General features: G+C 54.5%; 5 protein-coding genes across 5 annotated transcripts; 3 read left to right on the top strand and 2 right to left on the bottom strand.

The window, feature by feature from the left end:
* Positions 1–494: 494 nt before the first annotated feature.
* Positions 495–1,281, top strand: ACET3X_000446 (uncharacterized protein; the record flags this gene model as incomplete). The annotated part of the gene is made up of 2 exons (XM_069447742.1): positions 495–881; positions 949–1,281. 2 exons carry the CDS (start codon positions 495–497, stop codon positions 1,279–1,281), a joined length of 720 nt encoding a protein of 239 aa, XP_069310688.1.
* Positions 1,282–3,969: 2,688 nt separating this feature from the next.
* Positions 3,970–10,151, top strand: ACET3X_000445 (uncharacterized protein; the record flags this gene model as incomplete). The annotated part of the gene is made up of 2 exons (XM_069447741.1): positions 3,970–6,891; positions 6,942–10,151. 2 exons carry the CDS (start codon positions 3,970–3,972, stop codon positions 10,149–10,151), a joined length of 6,132 nt encoding a protein of 2,043 aa, XP_069310687.1.
* A 742-nt stretch (positions 10,152–10,893) lies between these two features.
* ACET3X_000444 (uncharacterized protein) lies at positions 10,894–12,133 on the bottom strand (the record flags this gene model as incomplete). The annotated part of the gene is made up of 3 exons (XM_069447740.1): positions 10,894–11,993; positions 12,041–12,068; positions 12,119–12,133. 3 exons carry the CDS (start codon positions 12,131–12,133, stop codon positions 10,894–10,896), a joined length of 1,143 nt encoding a protein of 380 aa, XP_069310686.1.
* A 584-nt stretch (positions 12,134–12,717) lies between these two features.
* ACET3X_000443 (uncharacterized protein) lies at positions 12,718–13,541 on the bottom strand (the record flags this gene model as incomplete). The annotated part of the gene is made up of 2 exons (XM_069447739.1): positions 12,718–13,445; positions 13,502–13,541. 2 exons carry the CDS (start codon positions 13,539–13,541, stop codon positions 12,718–12,720), a joined length of 768 nt encoding a protein of 255 aa, XP_069310685.1.
* Positions 13,542–14,452: 911 nt separating this feature from the next.
* ACET3X_000442 (uncharacterized protein) lies at positions 14,453–18,564 on the top strand. The gene is made up of 3 exons (XM_069447738.1): positions 14,453–14,722; positions 14,782–17,686; positions 17,747–18,564. Exons 1-2 carry the CDS (start codon positions 14,524–14,526, stop codon positions 17,520–17,522), a joined length of 2,940 nt encoding a protein of 979 aa, XP_069310684.1. The 5' UTR covers positions 14,453–14,523; the 3' UTR covers positions 17,523–17,686; positions 17,747–18,564.
* The last annotated feature ends 60 nt before the right edge of the window (positions 18,565–18,624 follow it).

Below are 18,624 nucleotides of genomic sequence, written 5' to 3'. Positions count from 1 at the left end.
TAAGGAGAGGCTGGAGTGCCTACCCGAGGACGGCAGGACGCCTCTTTGCGCTAGGGAAATGAAGCGTACCAAGAGGATGCTATGAGGATGAGATAAGGACCGCGACGAGGAACAACAACGGACAACAACCACAGAACCACAGCCAAAGTCCTCACGATATCATGTAGGAGACGGTCACATGCTGACGTGCCTCGCATGGGTTATAGTTTGCTGACATCTGACAAGACGGCGAGTCGCGATCGCGTCTGTAATCCCTGTTGCCGTCGATAGAGGGCGCGCCACAAGCGTCTCTCCTGCAAGCTGCCCCGGAATATTTTCCCGCTTGGCTCAGGCTGGCACCGCGACGCACGCCGTGCCCCCATTGCTAGCAGCAGCCCACACCCCATTGCTACACGTCGCTTTTGTGCGCTGCTCCTTTCTCTTCTTCTACTTCTTCACAAACGTACGTCACTTTGTTGCATTCCGTGTATACTCGCATCTTTTCCCCCTTCGCCATGGCCGCCGGTAACTTTTCGCTGCCTCCGGGGCAGCACCCTTACTACCCCATTGAGAAGGAGATTGTGGGCTATCTGGCCAATAAATGGGGCACGCTGGACCTGCTGCTCATCTTCGCTGCGGGCTGTGTCGCCATCTTCAGCGTCACGTATGTCATGGTCAAGCGTCTGCGGCCCAATGCCAGCACCGGCGACCTCTCGACCATCATGTGGTTCGTGCTATGTGGCTGCATCCACTCCTTCTTCGAGGGCTACTTTGCCTACAACTTCAGGAACATGGGCGGATTGAACGATCTCTTTGGCCAGCTGTGGAAGGAATATGCTCTGAGCGACTCGCGTTACTTGACCCAGGACGCTTTCGTTCTGTGCATGGAGACCGTCACCGCTGTACGTACACACTGCTCCACTCATCCCTCCAGAGATCGACTGCAGCAACTAACACACAACTCGATAGGTTTTCTGGGGCCCTGGTTCCTTCCTCTGCGCGTATCTCATCTCAATTGACCACCCGCTCCGCTACTCTGCCCAACTCATCGTCTCGCTCGGCCAGTTCTACGGCGACGTCCTATACTACGCTACATCGCTGTTCGACCACTACATCCTCAACCTCTCATACTCGCGTCCTGAGCAGTTCTACTACTGGGGCTACTTTGTCTTGATGAACGCGTTCTGGATCGTTATCCCTGGATACCTCATGTACCAGAGCGTCATGGCTACATGGAGCGCTTTTGCGGCTGTCAACGATGCGGCAAGGCTTGTTGAAAAGATGGGCAAGAAGCGGAATTAGACGAACGTTCTGTGCATCAGGCGTATGGACACGGCTTCCGTGGACAGAAAGTCATCGCCGTTGGAGTGGAGGCGTGCTGGGGTAAAAGGTGTTATCACTGTGGATTGGTTTGTTGGGAAGGGTTGCAAAAGTATTCTGGATACAACACAGGGACGGTATTTTGATACCCTAGATTTGAACGCGCATCATGGTTTGAAGCGCTTGACTGATAGGCTTGAATAATGCTAATAGAAGAATATGGCAACTAGATCCTTAAAGGAGAGCTACTGTTCTGGTCTTTGAGTCTCCGCGCCTAACTTGGAAGTGCCGATCCCTCGGGTTAGTTTTGACTTTATCATTAGCTTTCTGCGCGTCGTAAGCACAAATCTTGCAGCGTATCACAAACAAGCTGTACATATATAAACTCTCAACAAAGTCCCTGGCCTGTTGGCATGTTAGTGTCGGTCAGTAATATTGATATCTACCGTTATGCATCAATCATCTACCTTCTTCGCATACTTGTGCATGCTCACCTGTTCAGTCGCGGCCCTACCCAATACCGGCAGCCATGCGTCTCCTCCCCTCTCCCTCAAGATGGCTCAATCGATCATCTCGCGCAACCAGGGTATCCTGACCAGCCAAGCCGACCGGTCTGCACTTCTGCAAGCCGGGTTCGTTCAAAAGACATTCCATCAAATCCTCTCTTCCTATCCGGATACGCCTTTGGCACTTATACTCAATGCTTATATCACCAAAAGCGTCGAGTCGATAGTCCCTATCGTCTCTAATGCCTCGCACGGTCCAACCTATCCCTTGGATCGCCTGAGTAGCGGGAACACATTACTACGGCTGTGGCAGGAAACGGGAGAAGAGAGGTACAAAGTAGCAGTTGAAGCACTAAGGAGGAGTGTAGACTTGCAGCCCAGGAACAACCAAGGCGGACTGTGGTATTACGTCTATCCGTACTGGAGTTATCTGGATGGCATGTTTAGCTTGACTCCGTTCCTTGCGGCATATACCAATGTTCTTGGTAACGCCTCTACAACGGAGACTGTAGAAGAGGATCTGGTCCTCCAACTCGATCTCCTATGGCAGAACTGTTACTCTGAAGAAAGCGGTCTTTTAGTGCACGGCTACGACGCTTCTCGCACGGCAGTCTGGGCCAACAACGTCACAGGCGCAAGCCCGCATGTATGGGGACGCAGTGTAGGATGGTACTGTATGGCGCTCATCGACACGCTTGAATTGCTGCCTCCAACCGCCACTCACACAAGACGATATGTTGAAACGCGGTTCCAGCAGCTCATGCCTGCTGTTGTTGCGGCGGCGGATGCAAGGACAGGGGCTTGGTGGCAGGTGATGAATAGGCCTGGCCAAGAGGGGAATTATCTAGAGAGCAGTGCGAGTAGCATGTTTGTGTATGCTTTGCTCAAGGGCGTGAGGCTGGGATTGCTGCCCACGCATGCGATGCCGAATAGCGCTGTGGATGTCGCAACGAATGCGTACGCATACATCGCCGATGCCTTTGTCGTGCATAACGGGAACGGGACGTTGGGCTGGAATGGCACGGTCGATGTGTGTAGTCTGAACTCAACGGCGAGCTACGAGGTAAGTGATGGCAAGCCGCAGGCGTCGGAGTGGATGCTAATGAGGTGGCATAGTACTATGTGGGGCAGCCGATTGTCTACAACAGCGTGCTGGGATCCGCGGCCTTTGTGCGCGCGAGCTTGGAAGTTGAGAGATTGAGCATTTAACGTGGTGAGGGTGTGTGATTTTGGCGGCCATGGCGGGCACAAAAGCAGTTATACCTCAGGAGACTAAAATAAACACGGTGAGGACCCCACGGCAAAAAAACCTCCGGGATCAGTGTTTTCGGTAATTTAACCAGGCCTTGGTAGACGGCGGGGATGTACGAGGCATGAGCCTACGAAACCTGTTGGTTGTTCTTGCTGTCGTTGTTGCTGTGTTGTATAGCCCGGGGTGTCTGTGAGTGAGAAATTGGCGGGCATCTTGGATGTAGTTGTAATGGCAGCGGATGTGCAGCATGGGTTGGATGGTCGAATCGTGGGTCGACGTGGTGTGCACTGCTGCTTAGGCGAGCATGGCCCCCATGGATGTTCCCGAGGGACAGCCCAACCTCAGCGGGCTGGCAGAGAGGCGTGTGTCAGCCATTGTGTAAACAAGAGGCTGGAGAGGCTCGGGCTCGACGTCGTCGGGGCCGGGAGGGTGCAGACTGCATGTCGAGTTTATGCTGGTGGCACAAGGACCATGGGCTTATCGCAGTGCTTGTCGGCGCCCGCTGGGACGTGCAGCACACTTGGCCAGCCCGGTTTTACTGGCGGCCCGCATCCATGATTGGGTCATCAAACATGACAGTGTCCCTCTTAGCAGCAGTTTACTCGGTCTGCGCTACGCTCAACGCTGCCCGCTGATGGGGTGACAGCTTTCACCACCACCACCTCGTCCACCACCACTCACCTATACACTCGCTGTCTGCGTTGTTGCGCGCCCCGCCCCGCCCATCTACGCACGCAGAGGCAGCTTGGGCGTAGCGTAGCTCTGGAAACGGCCCGCCAGCCACGACGACACACCGGACCACAACACCAAAACACAAACACACACACACCCCCCACGACGCCCGGGTTCGCGCATCGACAGTACCTCCGTCCCCGCGACGCCTGCCCGCAGCTCCAATGACACTGGGACTCGATGCCCGCTTCCCCCCGGCCCAGTGACGCTGAGAATACGGCTGGACAGAAGAGAAATGGCACGCCGGGCAAGAAGATGGGCGCGACGGACAAACAAGCAGCCATGGACGGCAAGGACTTTGCCAAGGCCATTGGCATCAACAAGCCCGCAAATGTGCGCGACAAGATAAAGCGCTGGCAGCAGGATGTCGACCCGGACGCCGCGAGCAAAGACGACGCCGGCCCTTCCGCCCCCGACACGACGACGACGACCAAGCCCGCTGCCTCGCCCAAGCCGCTGACAACGCCCAAGACAAAGCCCCACGACGACAAACCCAACTGGCGGCCCGTACACGAGCGAGGCAAGTCGGTCGGCGCCAGTCCAGAGCGCCCGGGCAGCGCAAAGAAGACACCCGTCCCCCACAATGAACTCGACGAGGACCTGCTCACTGCCACAGCGCCCAAGAAGCGCGTCATCAGCGACTCGCACTGGCGCGCCAAACAGTCACCGCCAAAAGATGCCGCCGGTCGCCCCCTGCCAAAGACAATCCCCAATGCCTGGGTGCGCCCCTCTCGCATCATCCCCAAGAAGCCCCCGAGCCCTGAGCTCAAGCCTCTGGCTCCCGTCACGCCCCAGTCAAACCCCCTCCTACCCTTTGCCGAGTACATAGCCAAGAGCACAGGACAGGTCAAAATCCCGCCCAAGGCCCGCCGACCATCGAAACCGTCGAGCGCAGAGAACGACCCCCGCCCGACGAGCAGCGGGGCAGGAAGCGGCAAGGGCGCAAAGAGTGCAAAAAGCGATGAGGCGCCCTCGGGTTCTACTTCGCCGCAGCCCGAGAAGGAGAAGTCGGAGCTTGTGAGAGTCAGACGTAGCAGACGGCGCGCGCGGACATCGCCACGGGCGTCCCTGTCGGCAGAGGATCTCATGCCCTTCACACCATGGACACGAGGAACAGGACGACGATCCGGCTCAGTACAGAGCGACGACCCCCGCAATGTTGTCACAGTCGAGTACGCAGAGAGCTCAGCCCCGTCGCTTAGCGAGAGCCGCATCACTTCGCCGCGCGACGATGAGCTGCGAGAGAGACGGCGCCGGCGCCGCCCGAGAAGTAATGGCGCTCGCACAGAAGACGAGAGCACCAAGCCGGCGCCAAAGCCCTCACGGAAGAAGAGTCGCAGGTCATACCCAAGGACCCAGGAGGAAGCTGCTACACCATTGATCATCCCAGCAGCCCCAGAGACGACCACTCCCACAAAGCCACCGGGAAGCCGCTTAGAAGCCTGGCTCAGCAGCACCCCGGACCCATTGGCAGAGTCCAAGCCCCGACGCAGACGCAAGTCCAAGGAATCGGTGTCGAGCCCAGAATCCGCCTCCAAGGCCAGCAGATCCGAAGTCACACTATCCACCGACGTAACATCCGAGATCCCCGTCAAGAAGACGCGCTCGCGCCGCAGACGCAAGTCCAAGGAGTCTGTATCGTCGCTTGATCTGCCCGCTACGGTCGAGGGATCAGAGGTTACTACCTCCACCAAGACAACGCAAGATGGGCCCGCCAGGAAGTCACCACGAAGGCGCCAGTCAAAGGAATCAGTCTCATCTCTCGACCTGCCCTACAAGGCTGAGCAGTCAGAAGTCAGTGCGTCCACTGAACCGACGCGGGACGAACCCGTCAAGGAGCTCCGCCGTCGCAGTAGTGGTAGTGGTGGAGGCAGCAGAAGGCGAAGAAGACGTTCGAGCCGCGAGATGACCATCAACACCGAAAATCTCGATGAGACTCCGTCTACCGTCGTTTCAGATGCCACGACTGAGACGACAACCCAGGACCTGGAAAGTGAAGTGTCCGTCACCCCAACGCCCTCACTCAAGCGCCGCGGCGCAAAGCGCGGCCAATACTCTCCCACCAAGGGTCGGTCCATGTCCTCTCCCCTTCGCGAATCTACATCCATCGACGATATACCCAAGGATGACGTTACTGACTTGGACGCTGCTTCCTCTGCGCCTTCTTCGTCTGTTGATATGCCTGTGCCTGATGCTGTGCCTATGCCTTTGCGACCACGACATATCTTAGGGCCGCGTATGTTCCCTTCGACCGGCAAGCGCCTTTCAACTATTGCTTCGTCACGGTCAGCACACTCATCGCAGGCGCCAGCTTCTGATACCATCACAACCATCTCCGAGGAAGCAAGCACCGTCCCCGGAGCACCTGCATCAGAAGTAGGCTCGTACTTGAACCCGGAAACCTCGACTATCATCAGTCGCCAGAGTACCCGCCGCAGGAAACTTGCCAGCCATGCGGATCTCATGTCCGTGCTTTCCATGCCCAGGGCAAACTCAAAGTCTAAGAGCATCGTCTCTGCCCGGAGTATCCGTACTAATAGAAGTCGCTTGGCCACTGCCACGATTGACGATATCATGAAAGAGCTCTCTACTGATGAAGAGAAATATATGCGGGAGCTCCGCACCTTGGTCGATGGTGTTATTCCCGTCCTTCTCAGCTGTGTCCTTTCCAAGTCCGAGTCTGCTATCGCAGCTGGCCTGTTCTCTCGCTCTTCCAAAGCAGATCCAAGTGAAGTAACCAAGCCAATTGTTGACATGGGAGTCTGTCTAGAGCGACTCAAGAGCTTGCACAAGCGTGTTCCCAAGGAAGACTCCGATGCGCTCATCTCTTGGGCTCAGAGCGCGCAGCGAGTCTACTCCGACTACATCGCCGCATGGCGCCTCGGCTTCCAAGACGTCGTAATCAGTCTTGCACCAGCAGATGACGATCCTTTCAAGCCAGCCAAGGTCGTCAATGGACCAGAAGACGGCGCGCCATGGGACGAAGGCATGCCGCGAAACGCTGAAGGATACGTAGTCAACAGCGACGGCGAGCGTGTCGACGTCGCCTACATGCTCAAGCGCCCGCTGGTGCGACTAAAGTATCTATCGAAGAGTTTGAAGGTATGTTGAGGTGACCAGTTCGTGTTAATGCAATGCTAACGTCAATCCAGGGCATCAACCACGTGAAACCCTCTGAACGAGTGGAGCAAATCTCCAAGATCTTCCAGGATCTAGTTGCGGCAGCACGCAAGCGGTCGAACGACGAACAAGCCCGCCTCGAAGACGAGGCTGCGGCTAGCGTTGATCCCACTCGCGCCCGTGATCCCCGAAGTCTCGCCCCCCTGGCGGGCGTCCGGGTTGATCCCACGCGCTGCGTGCGAGCCAGAGATCATTTCGATCTACACCTGTTCCATTCAAGTGGTCAGGAAATGAGTTGTCGCGTTGAGCTCCTGCTCCGTGACAACGCACCAGGCACGGGAGCCGGAGGTGACCTGCTGTTCTGCGAGGTGGACCCTACAGGACGCTGGTTACTCCTCCCACCTGTTCAGCTCAGCAACGCCTCTGCACGAAATGGCGATTTGCAAGGCGAAATCATCGTCATGATCCGCGGGACACAAAACGACGGATCAGAATGGAGTGAAGTCATGTCCTTGATATCCGATGATGAACAGGCCGGTTTCGAATGGGTGCAAATGCTCGGTCTCAATCCCATTCCGCCCCCAATCGAGGAAGTCAGGAAAAATCAGGCTACATCCAACAATGCGCAAAGACCGGCCAGCAGCCAGGGATCATCTTCCCTGCTTTCAGCTGCGACTCAATCTACACCTCCACAGAAAAGCAGGACACCAAGTCCACATGAGATTGACATCCCTATTGGCGAGCAACATACTGAAGTATCAAAAGTATGGCACTACGACACCCCCGATAGGCGCAGCCAGTCCCGTACCATCTCACCTATCACTCCACCCAGTGGTGACGGCTCTCACATTAACGCAGACGACTCAGAGCCCCACACGCCCGTCGATGCCACGCACACGGCTTACCAACTCCTCAACGATCCTGACAGAACGCCCCGTGGTCTTGACGAGGCAGTGCGAGCGGAAGGCACTGGATCACCTTCGAGCTTGAAGCGAACAAGGGCTAAGAGGTTGTCTAAGAACCCCACCCTTTCCCCACACGCAGCACGACCGTCCCGCCAAATCACGCTAGAAGATCCGGCAGAGCCGGAGCCGACTAAATCGCCGGTGCAAGAGAGTAAACCACGCCGGAAGTCTACTAAGAAACGCCCTCAAAAGAGCTACAGTGTCTGGATGCCATCCTCTCAAGTAGATGACTCTGACGAATCCGACGAATCATACAGTTCTGAAGAAGACAAGAACACTGTTAGAGATTCGGAGATCTCACCACCTGGCTCGCCTCCCTCTCCACAGCGTCCGCAAGCAAACCGGCGAGTGTCCTCTGTTCCCTCGCTGGAATTACCGAGCATCCCGAGACAAAGGAAGTCAAGCCGTCCATCGACGCCAACACAGGATGCAGAGGATGAAAACGACAATGTACGACAGACCTCAGCCTCTGCACCACCTAAGATGCATGGAAAGAGCCACGATATAACCGTCGAAGATGTCGTGGAACCCAAAGCACAGGTCGAGGAGGCACCGCCAACACCACCACACCGATCCCCGAGTCCCGCAACCCCTGTAACCCTCAAGGGAACTAAGACGCCAATATTCACCCCGACACTACCTGGCTTCAAGAACAAGAGGCGATCATCGTCGCCCTTGAAGCATGAGTATGAGCCTTCTACCTGCACAGAGGAGTCAAGCGAGAGCGAAGAAGAATCTCCCTCTGAGGGCGAGATAGACGAGGAAGACGAAGAAAGTCTCACTTCCGAGTCGTCCGAAGATGAGCTGGATGACGATGTCCCCATGCCACTTATGCCAATCGGATACCTCGGGCCACGCGGGTACCCTGGGCGTACATACACCACTGGCAGAGAAGCTAGCCGTCCTGCCCCCGTTGAGAAGGTCGAGAAGACTGAGAAAACTGAGAAGGTTGAAGAGGAAACCAAAAAGTTCCCCAAAGTCTCACCTCCCGCATCAATCTACACTCTTCCCAATGGCACCATTACCCCATCACAATCCGCGTCGAACACACCATACAGAGCTGTTCCGCAGGGTTCCGGCAAGGCTTCAAAGACCATTGCATCCATCTTCGCTTGGTCTGATGCTGGTCGATGGGACAGTCTGCACCCAGACGAATGTAGCATCGTCGTCACGCCAGGCAAGATCGAGGTCTTCGAGATCTCGATCAACCATTCTAAGCCTTTCCTGGCCGACGGCGACGAGATCATCACCCCAGAAGGAGGTGCTCCCCTAATTGCGGTTGAGCTTACCCCTCTGGTGCCGTTGCGCAAATCGACGGCCATTGATATCTCCATTCGCTCACCACCTACCGCGGAGTCGCGCATTAAAGCTGGCAACAACATCATGTTGAGAAGTCGTAACGCAGCGGAATGCTCGCAACTATATGCCATGATCAACCAGTCCCGCATCAACAACCCGACCTACATAGCACTTCAAAACGCCCGCGGCCCTTACGGACAATCGAGCTGGGCCGAGGCAATGGACCGTCAGAACGCAGCTAGGACAAGCACAGAGTCTTCCGGTTGGCTGGGTGGCACACTAGGCAGGAGAAGCAGCTACCGCAAGTCAAGCACACGCGCTGCTTCCATCTCCGCAGCCACCGAATCGTCCGTTGGCACTATGAATTCTGCTCTCCGCTCGGCATTGGGTCGCTTCTCGTTCGGCAAGAGCGGCGTCTTCAGCATCCGCAACTCGACTCTCGGATCTCGTAGTACAGGTTCCTCGTTCGATAACGGCTCCAACTCTCGACCTGGCTCGGGCGCGACTACACCTACCGGTGATGGATCGCGAGCGCTCGGCGCACCAGCTGGCATTACAAACACCAAGTGCAGGCTTTACGAGCGAGAATCACTTAAGAAATGGCGCGACATGGGCAGCGCACGGCTAACGATCATGCTGCCGTCACCAAACCCAAGCGAGCCATCGTCGCCTAACCCACGACAGCGCGCGCCCGGCACAAGAGACCACACACAGGAGCGACGCATTCTGCTCACTGGCAAGAAACATGGCGAGACATTGCTTGACGTCACTTTGTCCGAGACGTGCTTTGAACGTGTTGCACGCAGCGGTATCGCCGTCAGTGTTTGGGAAGACCACATGAACGAAGACGGTGAGGTGGGTGGAGTAGGCAAGACTGGCGGTGTCTTGGGTGCAAGAGCAAGGGTCTTCATGGTGCAAATGAAGAGTGAGAGGGAGTGCGCATACTGCTTCAGTCTTCTGGGTAAGCTGAGGTACTAAGCCACAAACACAAAGAGACAGATGTGGGAGAGCGCCCAACACAGCGCACCAACACACAACACACACGCGCCACCTCGTCACTACTATCGATTTTGTGCTTTTGTACTGCGAGCAAGCGTGGCGTTCGTTTTTTTCACGATTTACAACGGGGGTATTTCAAGAGGACCTTTTTCTGCGATACCATATTCTCGATACAAATTTCGCTTTTGTAATACTGCTCTATGTTCGTTACTTTCCTTGTCCATACTGGTCTTCTCATGCATCTGGATGGAGTGTTTTGTTGTCTTTTGGGGGAATATACACGTGTCTTTTTGCGTTTGATACCAGGTGTGTATGTTTTTGAAAATTCTTTTTTTTTGGGGGTTTTCCTGAGGTGCAGGAGGTACATAGAAATAGCGCCGCGTTGGGCGGAATGAGCTGGGTGGATTAATAAAGAGATGTGTTGTTGAGACTTTGGTCGTTTTTGGTTGTGAAGTAGATTAATTGGGTTGATGAATACGTTCCCAAATGCGGCGACTATACTATCATCATATACAGCTCCACGACGCCTACATGACTTTTGGTACTTTGGCTGTGCATCCCTCCACGCATCGTCCTTCAGATGACCGCCCTTGATTGCTTCCGAAAGCACTGGACATGGGACACCGACACGACACTTCGGTGGGCTGTATTCTCTCCATCTTAGTTCGCCGAGTCGAGAGTCGGAGACCTAGTTCAACATCCATCACCTCACTCGCTCCATCTATTCAAGATCTTTATCTTTGCATCCTTCCGGCGCAATCACAGGATTACACCTTGCCGCCAATCCCCCAGGGAGCCTAGCCACATAATCCCAGCCCCACCGACTACTCATGCCCCACGCCGGGAAATCGGTACTAACAATCTGCGCACCGCTCTCAAATGCACTATCCCGCATCTCCGTGGTGCGATTCAGGACCGTGTCGATAGGTATATCAGAACGGGTTCGGATCAGGTATCCCTTCTTGACCAGGCGCTGGATCTCAGCCGTGTTGTTGTTTCCGCGCGGCTCGTTGTACTTGATGAATGCAGCATCTGGCGCGCCTTCGAGTGCGTTGGTGAAGACGGTTCGGTTCTGGAGGGATGGTGCGCCGGTGAGGTAGAGCTCGCGGGGCGAATTGGGATCAGTGGGTTTGGGGTCGTTGTCGAAGAAGAATAGGAGTCGGCCGCGTACGTCTTTTAGCTTTGGCCAGCCGTGCTGCAGGATGGATTGTTCGAGGGTGAGACCGTTCTTGCGCACGTCGTCGGGGCGGATGAGCTGTGAGCTGGGGAACACGGAGAGGATCTCTGCGTCGACGTTTAGGAGGCGGGGAAGCGTCCAGTTTGTTGCTTCGCCGGGGCATACGCCGCCTAGTTGACATGCTGGCGCATCGGTCTTTAGCTCCAGGTCGATGGTGATAGGTACGTGTCTTGGATTTGCATCTGACCAGCTCTTCAGTTGCTTGAGGCAGTCGACAAAGGTGTGACAGACAGAGTCGGGATCAAAATCCGTGACGTGAAAGACCTTGATACCTGGTTTCTTCAGAACATCGCCGTTATAAGGTGTGCTCGCGTTGGTCAAGTTCGAAAGCGTCCAGATTGCGGGGGGATAGTATAGGCTGCCCTTCTCATCCGAGTGCAGGTCGAGTTCGAAAGAGCGCACGGATTGGTGCTCCAGTTGGTTATCGAGATTGGCGTGCGAGTAGTAGTAATCCTCTGGAGAGGGAACATACTTCTCGAACACAGCTCGCTCAGCAAGGGAGACCTCGCGATGGTATGAATTGTGTGTTCCGACGACTTGGATGTGGTTGAAGCGGATATCAGACTTTGACGCTAATGCGGTTTCTGGACGCAATTAGTTTTGAGAAGCTTTTGGTGACTAGTAAACAAACGAGCAAAGAGCACGACGCTCGCGGAAGCCTGTCATGATCAGCACTTGCTAGATCCATGTATTCGTCCTCGATGCGTACCAAAGGGCTCAACATATTGCTCGTTCCTTTGTAACTCAAGTCCGTGTACAAAATCGAGACACTCAAGACACACAAAAACCCCGCGAGCAACAAGGCTCGGCCTTTATACGCCATCTTACCCATGCCGTTCAACCCGCAATGCCTCGCACTAGAGCTCAGATGTTGAAGTCGTTTCCGCCATGCATCCGGTTCGCGCTAGCCAGACGCGTGCGCTCACAATAGCTCGCGATTGGTCGATCGTGCCACGTGGGAGCAGTGTACATGCATGGGAACTTCTCAACATAGAAGGTGCAGAATTGTCAGTTGGTAGTGTCGGACGCGCATCACTTCATCATTGTGCACGGTGTCGATGAGAGCATAACCTTGGATCGAGTAAGTGGTAGCTTGATGGCAGAAGCGATGACAGTAGCAGAGCTGACAGGAGAAAAGCGGGGTAACAAACACCCCGTTCGGAAATGAGCTACTATATGTCTGAGATCATCAACAACATCAAGCAAGAGCATCGCAGAATGATCGAAACGGAGGAAAAATAAGCTCTGGAGATTTGTGCCACGAATTCGCAATCTATAGTCGGTCACATCAGGATATACTGGCCGTCACTACCAGTCATGCTTTTGTCCATACTTTGTAATGAACCCACCCACATCAGCATCTCTTTCACCCTGCACGATCTCCAGCAGGCCCTTTGCGCTTGTCTCTGAGCTTTCGATGCCGTGTTCCATTCTCTGTTCTCTGTCGCCGCCCAGATCCGTTACTACGAAGCCAGGACAGTAGGTCCAGACTTTAAACCCGTCCGGCTTGAGCTGGTAGTACTGGTATGCTGTCAACATATTCAGTGCAGCCTTGCTCATGCGGTATCCAGGACATTTAACACCAGAGTAGGGTCCGCTGTGGTCCGAGATTGAGCTGATGCTGCCGAGACTAGAGGTTACGTTGATGATGCGCGGGTTGGATGAGCGCTTCATCAGGGGAAGAAAAGCCTGGGTAATGAGGGTCGCGCCAAATACGTTGGTCTCAAAAATCGTGCGCATCAGCTGTCGGTTGGTCCATGTTTCTTCTCTCTCTGGGCAAACACCAGCATTGTTAACAAGGACATCGAGACGTCCAAAGTCCTGCTCGACTTTCTCGGCCGCTGCTTCGATAGAGGCGTCGTCGTTGGCGTCGAGTTGTACCACAGAGAGGGTGCCTTGGATGCCCGGTTTGGCTTGCAACTCTTTCAGAACGGCTTCACCCTTCGAAAGGTTGCGTGCGCCGATGATAACATGGTAGTTTGGCGAGGCAGACGCAATGTATATTGCCGTGTCCAGACCAATGCCATTAGTGGCGCCTACACGAGTGATCAGAATGACGAGCTCAGTGTATGATGCGTGAAGAGTCGATTACCTGTAATGAGCGCGACCTCTTTCTCTGAGTGAGATGTCATGATTGACTGCAGTTGATAGAGTGTTGTGAGATGGGTATGAAGATGTTCAATATGAACTGAGATAAATAAGATGTATCCTGGTGATGTTCAAGTCGAAGTAGAACAGCAGCAATATATATCCCACAAGCACCGTGGCACTAGATAACCAAATTTCTTAGGCGTCCAGCAGGCAAAGTTGATGAAGAATTGAGTATAGCTGAGGATGCGATGATTAGCAAACGGGGAATCGCAAGAGGAGTAACGCCGTACATCGCCAGGGAGTTTGCAGGTATGCTCGGGTTTAATTGACTAAATCCGATTCATTCATCCTAATGAAGTCATGCGAAACGCCCTGCCAAGACTTCATGTCTGAACTCCACTGGCCACCTCTTACACGCATTCTTACCAATCTTTGATAAAGCGTTCTGCAGTTAAACTCGGACGTTGAATGTATGTACGAGGACGGTGCGAGCACGCTATAACCTCGCTGCGTAAGTCCGAGATGCGCTTTCGATGTTACATACGGAGCCTGAGCAAATGTGTGGCGGGTTGGGTATCGTGCTATCGAGAGATGCGACTCGAACCGAAAGGCACTGTTGGGTAGTGGAAGAGACATGAGCATTCCCCGACACTAGCACAAGTGCATGGTCGGATGCTCATGCACTGGTCGGCTTTGGTGGTCTCAAGCGCTGGGCACTTTCCGAACGATAGGCTGCATGTCAAAAACAGCGGCGTTCAAGATTCCATTATTACGGCAATTCAAACCATTCTGTGGTAGACGTGACCTGAAGATTGCGACACAGCTTGGACAGCGGTGGTGATGGCAGACGCTGCGATGACGCGTAAATGAAGACGCGTGGGGTAAGAAAGCTTGACATTAGCGCGGCGCAACACGACGTCATGCCAGTCCAGCCCACCAAGCGTCTCTACGCGCCTCCCGAGAAGGAGTCCATGTCCTCTTTGTAGTCGGTCAATTCTCGAAGCGCATAGCGTCGCCGATAAGATGCCATCCCTGGTCCGCAAGCTGCTCATCTTCGCTGCCGTCGATGGGCTCATCCTCCAGCCGTCCCCACCCCGCAACCACCCGCCGGCGACGCAGCAGGCCATCAAGGTCGACTTCAAGGGCAATGTCGGGCCTCTGTTGAAGGACAGGCGCGAAGAGGATACTGCGCCCGTATCTGTGGAGGCGCATGGCATCATTGGTATGCGTGCACTCATCCGCGCATTGCGACGTGCCGTGCATGGCTGACCACGCCACCAGGACTGCTCAAAGTCGCTACTTCGTACTTTCTGATATCCATATCCGACCGCGAACAAGTAGCGCTCATACGCGGCAAGCCGATCTACAAGATCACTGATGTCGCCCTTATTCCGCTCTCCTCACAGGCCGACGCCGACAAGGCCATTGCAGCCACGCGGGATCATCTGAAGCGTCGCAATCGCGCACCAGGGCTGGATGATGATGATATCGACAGCGAGAGCGAAGATGGCGCGCCTAGTCTAACGGACTCCATCGTAGAAGATTCCTCGTCTGCACTCGGCGAGGTGAAGGACACTGTCACCGGGCAAAAAGGTAGTGCGACCCAGAAAACAAGTGTGGCCGAAGACGTCATGCATCGGAAAGGTGTATATGGCAGATTCGCGGATAAGTGGTTCTCGCGCAAGGGCTGGAGCGCTGACAACAGGCGTATGCAAGGGCTGAGCTCCGAGGAGAACCTGGCCGCGAAGAGTATGCCGCAGAACGTTGACTCTGGGGTGCCCAAAGAGGAGGAGCAACCCAAGACCGAGTCGAAGCCAGACGCGATACCAACATCTGACAAGGACATTTCAGAACCTGTTAGTCCAGAGGCGATACCCAAGGCTCTGAGCGGCGACAAGGACGCCGCGACTGTAGCTCTCTTGCCCAAGATCCTGCAGACCACCAAGATGTACTTTTCATCAGGCAACTTCTTCTTCTCCTACGACTATGACATCTCGCACGGCATTGGACAGCAGCAACCGAGTTCCAGTGTGCCACTATTCAAGCAATTCGATCCCCTGTTCTTCTGGAACCAGCACATCATCTCGCCCTTCATCGATGCTGGTCAACATCCTTTCGTCCTCCCGGTAATGCAAGGCTTTGTCGGCCAGAGACCCTTTACTATCAAGACCGCGGATGGCCAATCGAGCAGCCTCGTAGTCGATCCGAGTGCTACCCCCAACGACATTCAGCTGCAGTCGTGGCATGAGAAGCAAGAAGAGGAGTCGCAATCAACTACAGAAGCAAGTAGCGAAGCGCCCGCTCCGGACGCTTCACTCGCAGACGGTAAAGACTTTTTGTTGACACTCATCTCGCGACGGTCGACCAAGCGGGCTGGTCTTCGTTATCTGCGACGAGGGACAGACGATGAGGGATGCACTGCGAACAGCGTGGAAACGGAACAGATATTATCATCGCCAACCTTCACCACGACACAAGATAAAATCTTTTCCTTTACCCAAATCCGTGGATCAATACCTCTGTTCTTCTCTCAGTCACCCTACAGCCTTAAGCCTCAGGTCTCTACCTGGGGATCTTTTGAAACAAACGCTCGAGCTTTCAAGAAGCATTTCCTCGATCTGTCTTCGCGCTACGGTGATATCTACTGCGACTCGCTCATCGACAAACACGGTACAGAGGCCAAGATTGGCGAACTCTACGAACAGCACGCCAAGGCACTCAATGAGAATGGTGGGATTGATGGCAAGGGCAAGCAACTAGGCTTTGAATGGTTCGACTTCCACAACGTGTGCCGTGGTATGCGCTTTGAAAATGTCTCAAAACTGATGGACTCCATCGAACCCTTCATGACATCCTCTGGCTGGGTGGAAATCTCAGATGACCAAGTGCAACGAAAGCAGACCGGTGTCTTGCGCACGAACTGCATGGACTGCCTGGACCGCACCAACGTCGTCCAATCTGCATGTGCTAGAACCGCTCTTGAAGCCCAGCTGTCAATGGGTAGCTACAACATCGACCTTCAGAACGACCCTAGCACCTCGTGGTTCAACACTCTCTGGGCTGACAACGGCGACGCAATCTCTCGGCAGTATGCTGGCACCGCTGCGCTGAAGGGAGATTTTACGCGCACCCGAAAACGACAGATTACCGGCGCGCTCACCGATTTTGGGCTGACACTCACGAGATATTACAACAACATTGTCAACGACTATTTCGCTCAAGCTGTCATTGACTATCTCCTCGGTCGCGCTACCGATACCATATTTGCAGAATTCGAAGCGGATATGAAGAGCTCGGATTACTTCATTGACGTGCGCAAAGTACGGCAACAAGCCATCGAACGTTCCGCTGGTATCGTGATTGAGGATCGTGACGAAGATCTGGTACACGGATGGACCTTGAGCGTACCCACCGCTGTCAACCAAGTCAAGACTGCCACGTTCGAGGAAGCCATTCTCCTGCTGACGGAGAAGGCCCTGTACTTCTGCCGTCTCGACTGGGGCACAGAAAAGGTGCGCGAGTTTGAACGCATCCCGCTTGAGAATGTGCAGGGCCTCATGCGCGGCGTGTACATTACGTCTACATTGGCGCAACGACATACGGATACAGACAAGAATGTTGGCCTCATCATACGGTACCGAGCAGATACCCAAGGCGAGCTAATACGGCGAAACACAAGGGCTCTAGATTCAGGGGCCGCCAACGACGAGCAGCGCAAAGACGACGCCAAGAAGGACCAGAAGCAGGATTCCGCGGGCCGCTTCTTAGCGTTTAAGGCGTTACCACCGAGGAGTAGTGTTCCGTCGTCTCCTGGAGACACTCCAGAGAATGAGGCCGAGGTGGTCAAGTCGGTCTGCGATGAGATTGTGAGAATTGCCAATCAGATGAAGAAGGGAGGGAAGGACGAAGATAGGACACTGGAGGTAGAAGAAAAGGACATTATCGGCCTAGCGGACGCGAAAAAGACTACAGGCTACCTCGAGCAGTTTGAATATTCGTTGAAGAAGCTCGTTTGGGGTTAGGCTATGGAAATTTTAGGTCGTGTCATGTTGCTCTTCGCTGTACTCTATTTGGCGCACAGTACATGCTCGTTTGGCAGGTACGTCCGTGTCGTGTAGTAATGTCAGGCCATTGTTCCTTCTTTGACGATTTCATTTTTAAGATTCTCGAACGTCATAGTGGCTAGGTATACCGAATGCTCCAGAAGACAATTTGCTGAATCGCAATGTATTGATCATGATAACAGCCCATGGATACACCCACTTCCCGACATCCTTGAGCAGTGGTCTGAAGCGCAGAAGAGCGTTGCATCCAGATTGGCGGGTCCGCGGTGGATTCGCAGCGCTTCGACAACCGAATGCTCAGGTGGGCGTGGGACGATGCGGGTGGCTGACGTCCAGTTGGCAAGCATACGAAGGCTGCATCGGGAAATGTATCCGCCATGCCTGTATGGTGTTGCGCGGCAGCATCGAGGAATATAAACGATTGAAGACTTCAGAGCGCCGTTTGTGCACATTTAAGGAAGTCGCGTTGTGTTGTCACCAATGAGCTGGGAAAGTAGCGACCCAGTTGACTGCTAATGCCCTGATATCTTCTCCTCACTCCCACCTCTCTTCAACGGACGCGACAACCCTACCCTTGAACGCAATCAAGCCTTGATACCGTTGGGTCGTGTTTCCGTATCGGCACATAATTATTCGGTGCAACATGCCACGCTAGAACCTCGGCACATGTAACGCTGGACACACCACCATAAACTGCATCGGTCCAATCGCTTTACAGCGATGGTCAGGCCCCACCTAGAGCCTCAACTGGTTTGGACGGGGGATACGGCGGCATGTGCCTATGCTAATAGCATACAGATTTTTGTATCCGCTGTGGGCTCGATAAACGCCTTACCACGGGCTAACATGCCACGCCCTCTCACAAGACTTATTGAAGCTTGACAGTTACAGGCTTGCTCGGCACTCGGCATCCAGCTTAAGCTTTTGACTCGGCGGGAGGCGCCAACCTAGTCTGAACTAGCGTCCGCATATTGCATGTAGAAAAGCGGGTCGGTACCAGCGGCTTGAGACATGATTGGCCACAGCTCGTCTCAATCACGATGGGTGACGTCAACAGTGG

Source organism: Alternaria dauci, chromosome 1 (assembly GCF_042100115.1).
Source record: "Alternaria dauci strain A2016 chromosome 1, whole genome shotgun sequence".
Classification (NCBI taxonomy): domain Eukaryota; kingdom Fungi; phylum Ascomycota; class Dothideomycetes; order Pleosporales; family Pleosporaceae; genus Alternaria; species Alternaria dauci.
This window is presented reverse-complemented; position numbering and strand designations above follow the sequence as displayed.

Excerpts from the sequence above, each read along its gene's own strand:
- ACET3X_000442 (XM_069447738.1), top strand. The coding sequence starts at position 14,524 with ATGCCATCCCTGGTCCGCAAGCTGCTCATCTTCGCTGCCGTCGATGGG. Across the intron at positions 14,723-14,781 it reads GGAGGCGCATGGCATCATTG|GACTGCTCAAAGTCGCTACT; the intron begins GTATGCGTGCAC and ends CCACGCCACCAG.